Below are 13,151 nucleotides of genomic sequence, written 5' to 3'. Positions count from 1 at the left end.
CAGTGGTCTTGAATGTCTTCCATTTTCTAATTATTGCTCCCACTGTTGATTTCTTCACTCCAAGCTGGTTGGCTATTGCAGATTCAGTCTTCCCAGCCTGGTGCAGGGCTACAATTTTGTTTCTGGTGTCCTTTGACAGCTCTTTGGTCTTCACCATAGTGGAGTTTGGAGTCAGACTGTTTGAGGGTGTGCACAGGTGTCTTTTTATACTGATAACAAGTTTAAACAGGTGCCATTACTACAGGTAATGAGTGGAGGAAAGAGGAGACTCTTAAAGAAGAAGTTGCAGGTCTGTGAGAGCCAGAAATCTTGATTGTTTGTTTCTGACCAAATACTTATTTTCCACCATAATATGCAAATAAAATGATAAAAAAACAGACAAAGTGATTTTCTGGATTTTTTTGTCTGTTTGTCTCCCATAGTTGAGGTCTACCTATGATGTAAATTACAGACGCCTCTCATCTTTTTAAGTGGTGGAACTTGCACTATTGCTGACTGACTAAATACTTTTTTGCCCCACTGTATATTGACCACTAGGGGGAGCATTTTCCATTTTAGACCTCAAGCAGCTATAGTAAGACTCACCAGCTTTACTATTAGCTGGAAAATCTGGGCAGTAACTGTTGACATCACCATTTCCCTCCCCTTTTGGGTGGTCTAATATCCCTGGGGCAGAATGAAGAGCAGCATCACAGGGCAGAGCCATTTTGTGTGTGACTGCTCTGTGATCTGCTATCACCAGCAGTTACTGCATCAGAAGCTCAGCTTGTTACAGAGGAGCAGAACACAGTGGGCTCAGCAGCATGGTGGACTGGAGGAAGACTGAAGTGGTGTGTGTGTTAGTGATGTGTCGTTTGTGAACGAGCCGATCCAAAGAGCCGGCTCCCTGCTGTGAATGAAAGGAGTCGGCTCTGCAGAGTGAGTGAGCCGAGTGTTATTTTTTTCCTTTCTTGTCTGGGCCTGGCAGCTTCTCAGATTCAGCCAGTGAAGTGTGACTGTGACTCCTGTGGGAGGAGCAGACAGCAGAGAGGGAGAGTGGAGTCTGTGGATTGTAAATGAATACATGTGTTACCATGTGACCCAAAGAAAGGCGCAATATTACACTGGCTGGAGTGGCTTCCTCCCTGGTATGTGACTGTGTAGGAGGAATGACAAATTGTATGATCATCATCATCATCATCTCCAATGACCTGTGAGTTACCTTTTGTCCCAAATAAAGATACACTTTACTGTGGCCTCATCCATGGCATATATACATATATAGTACCAGATGGTGGCCCGATTCTAACGCATCGGGTATTCTAGAATATGCATGTCCACGTAGTATATTGCCCAGCCACGTAGTATATTGTCCAGCCCACGTAGTATATTGCCCAGCCACGTAGTATATTGCACATCCCACGTAATATATTGCCCAGCCACGTAGTATATTGCCCAGCCACGTAGTATATTGCCCAGCCACGTAGTATATTGCCCAGCCACGTAGTATATTGCCCAGCCACGTAGTATATTGCCCAGCCCACGTAGTATATTGCACAGCCCACGTAGTATAATGCACAGCCCAGTAGTATATTGCTCAGCCACATAGTATATTGTACAGCCACGTAGTATATTGCCCAGACACGTATGTAACAGGTTAAAAAAGAGTTAAAATAAAAAATAAACATATACTCAACTTCCGAGGGAGCCCTTGTAGTCCTGTCGCCTGTGTGCAGTGCACGCGGCAGCTTCCTGTCCCATGACCGTGACGTCATGGAAGGTCCTTCTCGCATACCATCCTTGGCACTGGAGCCTGCCGCTTGCACTGCCGAGGAGAGGACGCGACGACGGAGGGTGAGCATAGCAGGTTTTTTTTATTATTTTTAACATTACATTTTTTTTACTATTGATGTCGCATAGGCAGCATCAGTAGTAAAAAGTTGGGGACACACGGTTAATAGCAGCGGTTACGGAGTGCGTTAAACACTGCATAACGCGGTCCGTTACCGCCGGGATTAACCCTGTGTGAGCGCTGACTGGAGGGGAGTATGAAGTGGGCACTGACTGCGGGGAGGAAGGAGCAGCCATTTTTCCGCCGGACTGTGCCGGTCGTTGATTGGTCGTCGCTGTCTGTGCAGCCTCTCCGGGGTCTGTGCGGGACCGTGGGTGGTCTGTACGGCCTGCCGGGGGGTCTGTACATCCTCTCCGGGGGGTCTGTACGGCGTCTCCGGGGTCTGTACGGCCTGCCCGGGGGTCTTTGTGTCTGTGCAGGCATCGTCCGATGGGACTACAAGTCCCATCGGACGATGCCTGCTACACTGACAGTGATTGACACATTAGCCAATGATGAGACACTAGTAGTCCCATCATCCGGCTAATGTGTTGAATATAAAAAAAAAAATACTCCATACATGCTACATACATGCTACATACATACATACTACATTCATACTCCATACATACATACTACATACATACAGTACATTCATACATGACATACATGACATACATATAGACATACAGTACATATAACATAGAGTATATACTCACCGTTACTTGTCACTTTGTTCCCCGAAGCCAGTGTCATCTGTAAAAAATATGAAAATAACAAACAACTAATGTACTACCTGTCTGCAGAAATCCACGAGTGTCCCACGACGATCTCCCGTGGAGAGCAGCAGCATCAGATAAAAAACCGGATTCGGCGGGAAAAACCGGATCCGGCGAAAAAAAAACTGATCCGGCGACAAAAAATGGATCTAACGAAAATAAACGGATCCAGCGACAAAAAACGGATCCGGCAGGAAAAAAATGGATCTGGTGGAAAACCGGATCCGGCGTGAAAAACCGGATCCGGCGTGAAAAACGGATCTGGTGGAAAAAACGGATCTGGCGGAAAAAAACAGATCTGGCGGAAAAAAACCAGCATGCGCTGCCAAAACATGACCCGTACCGACGCAAGTGTGAAAGAGGCCTTTATGAGCGTTGAATTAAAAAAAGAAAAAAATGGCGTGGGCTCCCGTGCAATTTTCTGCACCAGAGGGGGAAAGTAGACGGCCGGGGGCCAATATCTGTAGCCTGCTATGAATATCAGCCCGCAGCTGTCTGCGTAGCCTTTACTGGCTATTAAAATAGGGGGACCGCAAAAAAAAATGACGTGGGGTCCCCCTATATTTTATAGCCAGAAAGGCTACGCAGACAGCTGCGGGCTGATATTCATAGCCTAGATAGGGGCCATGGATATTGCCCCCCCCACCCCTCCCGGCTACATATACCAGTCCGCAGCTGCCCCGGAAATGGTGCATCTGTAAGATGCGCCAATTCCGGCACTTAGCCCTTCTCTTCCCACTCCCATGTAGCGGTGGGATATGGGGTAATGAAGGGTTAATGTCACCTTGCTATTGTAAGGTGACATTAAGCCGGGTTAATAACGGAGAGGCGTCAATAAGACGCCTATCCGTTATTAATCCAATAGTAAGGAAGGGGTAATAAAACACGCACACATTAGGAAAAAGTATTTTAATATTCTTCATTTCACCATACTTGCTATACTTCAGCGCCTGCAAAAAACGTAAAATAATAAACCGTATACTACCTGTCCGCCATAGTCCAATTAATAACGAGTGTCCCACGACGATCTCCCCTATAGAACAGTGACATTGGGTGATGTCACTGCTCTATAGGACCCTCAGTGACACACTGACAGGAGACAATGGCTCCCGCAGTGCATCACTGAGAGGTTACCTTAGGACAAAGTCTCACTTTATGCCAATTGCTGCCTGGGAAAATTTATCATACAGCAATGGCATAAAGTGAAACTAGGGACTTTTTTTTTTTTACAGCGGCGGAGGAATACAGTGGTGGAAGGATACCTTCCTCCCGTCATTGTGTTCCTGGAGCCCCTGGAGAGCAGTCGCATTATCTGATGCTGCTGCTCTCCATGGGAGATCGTCGTGGGACACTCATGGATTTCTGCGGACCGGAAGTATATTGGTTGTTTGTTTTTTTTTCATATTTTTTACAGATGACACTGGCTTCGGGGAACAAAATGACAAGTAATGGTGAGTATGTACTCTGTGTTTAATGTACTGTATGTCTGTATGTACAGTGGGGCAAAAAAGTATTTAGTCAGTCAGCAATAGTGCAAGTTCCACCACTTAAAAAGATGAGAGGCGTCTGTAATTTACATCATAGGTAGACCTCAACTATGGGAGACAAACTGAGAAAAAAAAATCCAGAAAATCACATTGTTTGTTTCTGACCAAATACTTTTTTTTATCATTTTATTTGCATTTTATGGTGGAAAATAACAGACAATCAAGATTTCTGGCTCTCACAGACCTGTAACTTCTTCTTTAAGAGTCTCCTCTTTCCTCCACTCATTACCTGTAGTAATGGCACCTGTTTAAACTTGTTATCAGTATAAAAAGACACCTGTGCACACCCTCAAACAGTCTGACTCCAAACTCCACTATGGTGAAGACCAAAGAGCTGTCAAAGGACACCAGAAACAAAATTGTAGCCCTGCACCAGGCTGGGAAGACTGTATCTGCAATAGCCAACCAGCTTGGAGTGAAGAAATCAACAGTGGGAGCAATAATTAGAAAATGGAAGACATACAAGACCACTGATAATCTCCCTCGATCTGGGGCTCCACGCAAAATCCCACCCCGTGGGGTCAGAATGATCACAAGAACGGTGAGCAAACATCCCAGAACCACGCGGGGGGACCTAGTGAATGAACTGCAGAGAGCTGGGACCAATGTAACAAGGCCTACCATAAGTAACACACTACGCCACCATGGACTCAGATCCTGCAGTGCCAGACGTGTCCCACTGCTTAAGCCAGTACATGTCCGGGCCCGTCTGAAGTTTGCTAGAGAGCATTTGTATGATCCAGAGGAGTTTTGGGAGAATGTCCTATGGTCTGATGAAACCAAACTGGAACTGTTTGGTAGAAACACAACTTGTCGTGTTTGGAGGAAAAAGAATACTGAGTTGCATCCATCAAACACCATACCTACTGTAAAGCATGGTGGTGGAAACATCATGCTTTGGGGCTGTTTCTCTGCAAAGGGGCCAGGACGACTGATCCGGGTGCATGAAAGAATGAATGGGGCCATGTATCGTGAGATTTTGAGTGCAAACCTCCTTCCATCAGCAAGGGCATTGAAGATGAAACGTGGCTGAGTCTTTCAACATGACAATGATCCAAAGCACACTGCCAGGGCAACGAAGAAGTGGCTTCGTAAGAAGCATTTCAAGGTCCTGGAGTGGCCTAGCCAGTCTCCAGATCTCAACCCTATAGAAAACCTTTGGAGGGAGTTGAAAGTCCGTGTTGCCAAGCGAAAAGCCAAAAACATCACTGCTCTAGAGGAGATCTGCATGGAGGAATGGGCCAACATACCAACAACAGTGTGTGGCAACCTTGTGAAGACTTACAGAAAACGTTTGACCTCTGTCACTGCCAACAAAGGATATATTACAAAGTATTGAGATGAAATTTTGTTTCTGACCAAATACTTATTTTCCACCATAAAATGCAAATAAAATGATAAAAAAACAGACAATGTGATTTTCTGGATTTTTTTTTCTCAGTTTGTCTCCCATAGTTGAGGTCTACCTATGATGTAAATTACAGACGCCTCTCATCTTTTTAAGTGGTGGAACTTGCACTATTGCTGACTGACTAAATACTTTTTTGCCCCACTGTATGTCATGTATGTAATGTATGTATGTAGTATGTATGTAGCATGTATGTATGTAGCATGTATGTATGTATGTAGCATGTATGTATGTATGTAGCTAGCATGTATGTATGTAGCTAGCATGTATGTATGTAGCTAGCATGTATGTATGTAGCTAGCATGTATGTATGTAGCTAGCATGTATGTATGTAGCTAGCATGTATATATGTATGTAGCATGTATGCATGTAGCATGTATGTATGTAGCTAGCATGTATGTATGTAGCTTGCATGTATGTATGTAGCTAGCATGTATGTATGTAGCATGTATGTATGTAGCATGTATGTATGTATGTAGCATGTATGTAGCATGTATGTATGTATGTAGCTAGCATGTATGTATGTAGCTAGCATGTATGTATGTAGCTAGCATGTATGTATGTAGCTAGCATGTATGTATGTATGTATGTAGCATGTATGCATGTAGCATGTATGTATGTAGCTAGCATGTATGTATGTAGCTAGCATGTATGTATGTAGCTAGCATGTATGTATGTAGCATGTATGTATGTAGCATGTATGTATGTAGCATGTATGTAGCTAGCATGTATGTAGCTAGCATGTATGTATGTAGCTAGCATGTATGTAGCTAGCATGTATGTATGTAGCTAGCATGTATGTATGTAGCTAGCATGTATGTATGTAGCTAGCATGTATGTATGTATGTATGTAGCATGTATGTATGTAGCTAGCATGTATGTATGTAGCTAGCATGTATGTATGTAGCTAGCATGTATGTATGTAGCTAGCATGTATGTATGTAGCTAGTATGTATGTATGTAGCATGTTTTTTACATTCAACACATTAGCCGGATGATGGGACTATTACTGACCCATCATTGGCTAATGTGTCAATCACTGTCAGTGTAGCAGGCATCGTCTGATGGGACTTGTAGTCCCATCGGACGATGCTTGCACACACGCATAGAGACCCCCCCCACGCCACACAGAGAGGGAGAGTGACACAGGGGGAGAGAATGCAGGGGGGAGAGGAGGGAGAGCGACACGGGGGGGAGAGTGCAGCTTACCGGAGATCACTGGGACTCCGACTGTGTGCAAGTGGGGAGGCGGAGACATAGCAGGAGAAGCACCCAGGGAGGGCAGCATGTGAGGAGCAGAGGATGTCTGCTCAGAACGTGCAGTGCCTGGAGTACAGGACAGGAGCAGGGAGGTAAATCACCCGCACTCCCCACTCTCCGGCTCCAGTCAGCGCTTCTGTCCTGCAGCGATAGAGAGCAAGTGGAGCTGGGCAGAGAGCACTGGGCTATAGTAAAATGGCTGCTAGTCACACCTACAGCAGTGAGTTGTGCAGCCCACAGAGGCGTGTCCAGCTCACTGCTAATGCCTCTTCAATGTTATAGATAGGGTCCGCGCCGGTCTATTATCTCCTATGTCCATGTGGTGCCGTAAAATGACACTGCTAGTGTCGTGCTACTGCTGTGAAACCAAGATGTCAGCCCCCAGTTCCTTCTTTCTACTGGTATAACACACGAAATCTGTTTTACATGCATTCAAATCTTGGTTATAACAGCATGTTATGCTACATTACATTGATTAATGCATGATCTACAAACGCGGTACCTTACCATTAAGGGGTACTGTGTAATGTTTTGGAGTGAACTAGTTCAAAGCTTAAACCTTAATCAAATTGAGAATCAGAGCTCAGACTTTAAGATTGCTGTTCACCAGAGGAAACCATCTAACTTGAAGGAGCTGGTGCAGTGTTGCCATGAGGAATGGGCAAAAATCCCAGCGGCAAGATGGTGAAAGCTCATAGATACTTATCCAAAGCGACTTGCAGCTGTAATTGCCACAAAATGAGACTCTGCAAAGTACTGACTTACGCGGGGGGGGGGGGGGGGGGGGTAAATAGTTATAGACACAGAAGTCTTCTGTAACACCCCAGGTAACCGGTTGTTACAGTGGTATTGCCTTCCTTTTGGGGAGGGTGATGCCATGCTTGGAAGCGAGGAAGGATCCCTTTAACAGGTAACCAGTACATGCAACACTGTTCTGCCTCCAGGCCAGAAGGGGAGCTCTTGACCCGGAATCAGGGGAACTTCTTTATATATTCTGGCCTGGGGGGAGGAGTTAGTCAGTCGTCTGTGAGGAGTTAGTCTGTCAGAGGGACTAAGGAGAGAGGAAGCAGACAGAGAGAGTCTGGGAGAGGAAAGCTGGGGCCGTGCAGATCCGTGGATCTGCAGCTCCTGGAAGGAGAGAGGAACAGAGCAGTCTGTAGGAGACTGAAGGGGGAAGAGAAGCACAGGAGAAGTAAAGAGCTGGACAGAAGCTGCGACTGAGCTTCCTCCATGCTGAAGCGTAAGAAACCAGTAGCCAGAAGACCGAGGTTGTGGGGGTAACTGTATGTCCTATAGCAGAAATCGGCAGACAGGAGATTGCAGGTCGCCTGCCCACCAATAACACCTGAAGGCACAGCAACACATAGAGCCCTGGAGTCATACTGAGAGACACCTGTAAAAAGGCTTGAGTTGCCTGCCATGCGGGTAGTGTCCTACTAAAAGGGATAGAGAGATAGGACCTTGTGTGAGGCCTAAAGCAGCAAGGGACAACAACACAGCGCAGAGAGGAAGGCTTCCAACTCCACCTGGCTAGGGGGATTCCTGAATCGCTTCCAAGCTGGCCGGACCTTACCATCACCTGTGATTCGTACCCTGGACTGTGGCTGCCTTACACCAGTAAAAAAGGTAGAGAGACTGCAACCTTGTGTCCTATAGTTCTTTCTGGCACTTCACCATCTTTATCTACTACATCGGGTTCCCTGGGGACCCAGCTTCACCTGTGGGAAGCCATACCATCCCTGCTGCCATAACATTACCCCGGTGGACCATTTTAAGCAGTGTCGGCCATCCCTGACCAAATACCACAGGTGGCGTCACGAACAAACTTTATAAACTTTATGTCCCATTTACTTCAACCCCTTTTATTGGACACCCAGGGCCATGGACTGGGTAACTGCCACTGTGACACTACCCCTTTTAAGAACAATCGACCCGGTACAGAGTACCCCACGGTCCTAGTGGGCGCTCCACTTAAGTTATTTTGTCCTATTTGTTGTTTGGTTTCCTTTTTATTGTGAAGCAAATGTTCACAGTTGTAGGCATGTTCTTTACTCGAATTTATATAAACCCTCAAACTGTGAAATTCCAGGTTGTGAGGTTGCAAGACACAAAAAATGCAAGGTGGAGGGGCTTTCATAAGCTACTGTATAAATCTACTCTGCTCCCCTGCCCTATAACATGGTGACCAGTACCCTTTAAGATGTTTAATGGTAGACCATTTCACTATTGTAACAATTCAAATTCCCTTAAAACACATGACAAGTGTGTTATGTCATGTGTTCTGTCATTACTCCTCCTGTGACCAAGGGGTTGTCTGGAGTTGTCACTCTGTGACTGCAGACTTGTGAATCCACACTGTGCGCACACTGTGTGCTGTTATGATTCTCCAGTTCCTGCAGTGGGTGTGACCACAAGTATGCGATTTGCATACATGCGGTCACGTGCTGACTATACATGCGCGGCCTTGCTTAATGCATGTGTGTTGGGTAAGGTCAGACACGTACAGTATAGACCAAAAGTTTGGACACACCTTCTTCTAATTTAAAGATTTTTCTGTATTTTCATGACTATGAAAATTGTACATTCACACTGAAGACATCAAAACTATGAATTAACACATGTGGAATTATATACTTAACAAAAAAGTGTGAAACAACTGAAAATATGTCTTATATTCTAGGTTCTTCAAAGTTGCCACCTTTTGCTTTGACGAATGCTTTTCACACTCTTGGCATTCTCTTGATGCGCTTCAAGAGGTAGTCACCGGGAATGGTCTTCCAACAATCTTGAAGGAGCTTCCAAAGATGCTTAGCATTTGTTGGCCCTTTTGCCTTCACTCTGCGGTCCTGCTCACCCCAAACCATCTCAATTGGGTTCAGGTCTGGTGACTGTGGAGGCCAGGTCATCTGGCGTAGCACTCCATCACCCTCCTTCTTGGTCAAATAGCCCTTACACAGCCTGGAGGTGTGTTTGGGATCATTGTCCTGTTGAAAAATAAATGATGGTTCAACTAAACGCAAACCGGATGGAATAGCATGCTGCTGCAAGATGCTGTGGTAGCCATGCTGGTTCAGTATGCCTTCAATTTTGAATAAATCCTCAACAGTGTCACCAGCACAGCACCCCCACACCATCACACCGCCTCCTCCATGCTTCACGGCGGGAACCAGGCATGTAGAGTCCATCCGTTCACCTTTTCTGCATCACACGAAGACACAGTGGTTGGTTCCAAATATCTCAAATTTGGACTCATCAGACCAAAGCACAGATTTCCACTGGTCTAATGTCCATTCCTTGTTTTCTTTAGCCCAAACAAGTCTCATCTGCTTGTTGCCTGTCCTTAGTAGTGGTTTCCTAGTAGCTATTTTACCATGAAGGCCTGCTGCACAAAGTCTCCTCTTAACAGCTGTTGTAGAGATGTGTCTGCTGCTAGAACTCTGTATGGCATTGACCTGGTCTCTAATCTGAGCTGCTGTTAAACTGTGATTTCTGAGGCTGGTGACTCAGATAAACTTCTCCTCAGAAGCAGAGGTGACTCTTGGTCTTCCTTTCCTGGGGCGGTCCTCATGTGAGCCAGTTTCTTTGTAGCGCTTGATGGTTTTTGCCACTGCACTTGGGGACACCTTCAAAGTTTTCCCAATTTTTCAGACTGACTGACCTTCATTTCTTAAAGTAATGATGGCCACTCGTTTTTCTTTACTTGGCTGCTTTTTTCTTGCCATAATACAAATTCTAACAGTCTATTCAGTAGGACTATCAGCTGTGTATCCACCAGACTTCTGCACAACACAACTGATGGTCCCAACCCTATTTATAAGGCAAGAAATCCCACTTATTAAACCTGACAGGGCACACCTGTGAAGTGAAAACCATTCCCGGTGACTACCTCTTGAAGCTCATCAAGAGAATGCCAAGAGTGTGCAAAGCAGTCACCAAAGCAAAAGGTGGCTACTTTGAAGAACCTAGAATATAAGACATATTTTCAGTTGTTTCACACTTTTTTGTTAAGTATATAATTCCACATGTGTTAATTCATAGTTTTGATGCCTTCAGTGTGAATGTACAATTTTCATAGTCATGAAAACACAGAAAAATCTTTAAATGAGAAGGTGTGTCCAAACTTTTGGTCTGTACTGTATAGTCAGAATGTGTCCAGAAGTATTCAAATCTCATACTTGTGGCCACATGACCATCTGCTACCGGCACCAGAGAATCATCACAGTGCGCAGTGCACCCGGATGTGAGGATTCAAAAGGCCGCAGTCACATAGTGAGCCTAAAGGCCCCGTCTCACATAGCGAGATCGCTAGCGAGATCGCTGCTGAGTCACAAGTTTTGTGACGCAACAGCGACCTCCATAGCGATCTCGCTATGTGTGACACGTACCAGCGATCAGGCCCCTGCTGCGAGATCGCTGGTCGTGTCGGAATGGTCTGGACCTTTTTTTGGTCGTTGAGGCCCCGCTGACATCGCTGAATCGGTGTGTGTGACACCGATCCAGCGATGTCTTCACTGGTAACCAGGGTAAACATCGGGTTACTAAGCGCAGGGCCGCGCTTAGTAACCCGATGTTTACCCTGGTTACCAGCGTAAATGTAAAAAAAAACAAACAGTACATACTCGCCTTTCGGTGTCCAGGTCCCTTGCCGTCTGCTTCCTTCTCTCACTGACTGCCGCCGTACAGCGAGAAGTGAGAGCACAGCAGTGACGTCACCGCTGCGCTCTGCTCTCACTGTACGGCGGCTCAGTCAGAGCAGGAAGCAGACGGCAAGGGACCTGGACACCGAAAGGCGAGTATGTACTGTTTGTTTTTTTTTACATTTACGCTGGTAACCAGGGTAAACATCGGGTTACTAAGCGCGGCCCTGCGCTTAGTAACCCGATGTTTACCCTGGTTACCCGGGTGCTGCAGGGGGACTTCGGCATCGTTGAAGACAGTTTCAACGATGCCGAAGTCGTTCCCCTGATCGTTGGTCGCTGGAGAGAGCGGTCTGTGTGACAGCTCCCCAGCGACCACACAGCGACTTACCAACGATCACGGCCAGGTCGTATCGCTGGTCGTGATCGTTGGTAAATCGCTTAGTGAGACGGGGCCTTAAAGCCGGACAACCCCTTTAAAGAGCTTAAGAGGGATGTGATCTTCTTATCTGTGTTTAGCTCCCCAGTGAACATTCTATTAATTCCCTATTCCAGTACCAATGTAATCTGAATTTCTTTTCTTGCAGGTGACCTTTGACCCAGAAGTCTTCTTTAACATTTTACTGCCACCGATTATTTTTCATGCTGGTTACAGCTTAAAAAAGGTACGTCTGAATTTCCCTCTAATTTAGAACTGTGATTATCTCTATTGCATCTTAACTTATTTGGAGCACTGTGTTGAGAAATATTCAACAAAATTTTTTTTCCCATAAAACTGTTTGTCATTTTGTGTTCACAAAATATATTTTACGAAAACCTGTCAGCAGGTCAGAAGTGGGCAGTTTTTGCTCTTATTTTATTCCCTCCACTGAGTATATGGCCCTTTTTTATTTAGTGCTAAATTTTATGGTGTTTTTTTTTTTTTTTTTGTACCAATGGTAGGGTCTTATAGAGTACTAGATGGTGGCCCAATTCTAACGCATCGGGTATTCTAGAATATGCATGTCCACGTAGTATATTGCCCAGCCACGTAGTATATTGCCCAGCCACGTAGTATATTGCCCAGCCACGTAGTATATTGCCCAGCCACGTATGTGACAGGTTAAAAAATAAACATATACTCACCTTCCGAGGGCCCCTTGTAGTCCTGTCGGTCCCAGGGTTGGTATGAGCGCAGGACCTGTGATGACGTTGTGGTCACATGACCGTGACGTCATGGCAGGTCCTTCTCGCACACCATCCTTGCCACCGGAACCTGCTGCTTGCATGGAGCGGTCACCGGAGCGTCGCGAGGAGCGGGAAAGGCGGCGGAAGGTGAGTATATAATGATTTTTTATTTTTTTAATTATTTTTAACATTAGATGTTTTTACTATTGACACTGCATAGGCAGCATCAATTGTAAAAACTTCGTCACACAGGGTTAATGGCGGCGGTAACGGAGTGAGTTACCCACGGCATAACGCGGTCCGTTACCGCTGGCATTAACCCTGTGTGAGCGGTGACTGTAACCCTGTGTGAGCGGTAACTGCGGGGAGTATGGAGCGGGTGCCGGGCACTGACTGCAGGGGAGTAGGGAGGGACTAATCGGACTTGGATTCCATGACAGACAGAGGCCGCGACCAATGAATATCCGTGACAGACAGACAGACAGCAAGACAGACAGACAGACAGAAAGACTGAAGTATCCCTTAGACAATTATATAGTAGAT

At 45.8% G+C, this 13,151-nt stretch overlaps 1 protein-coding gene across 2 annotated transcripts in view; it reads left to right on the top strand.

Moving 5' to 3' along the window:
* SLC9A7 (solute carrier family 9 member A7) overlaps positions 1 to 13,151 on the top strand; it is a 143,587-nt gene that overhangs the window by 51,043 nt on the left and 79,393 nt on the right. For both annotated transcript variants that reach the window (XM_077296896.1, XM_077296897.1), the window contains exon 3: positions 12,029 to 12,106. In XM_077296896.1, the coding sequence (XP_077153011.1) occupies positions 12,029 to 12,106 (78 nt within the window). The remainder of the gene's footprint in view (positions 1 to 12,028; positions 12,107 to 13,151) is intronic.

Source organism: Ranitomeya variabilis, chromosome 3 (assembly GCF_051348905.1).
Source record: "Ranitomeya variabilis isolate aRanVar5 chromosome 3, aRanVar5.hap1, whole genome shotgun sequence".
NCBI classification, from domain to species: domain Eukaryota; kingdom Metazoa; phylum Chordata; class Amphibia; order Anura; family Dendrobatidae; genus Ranitomeya; species Ranitomeya variabilis.
This window is presented reverse-complemented; position numbering and strand designations above follow the sequence as displayed.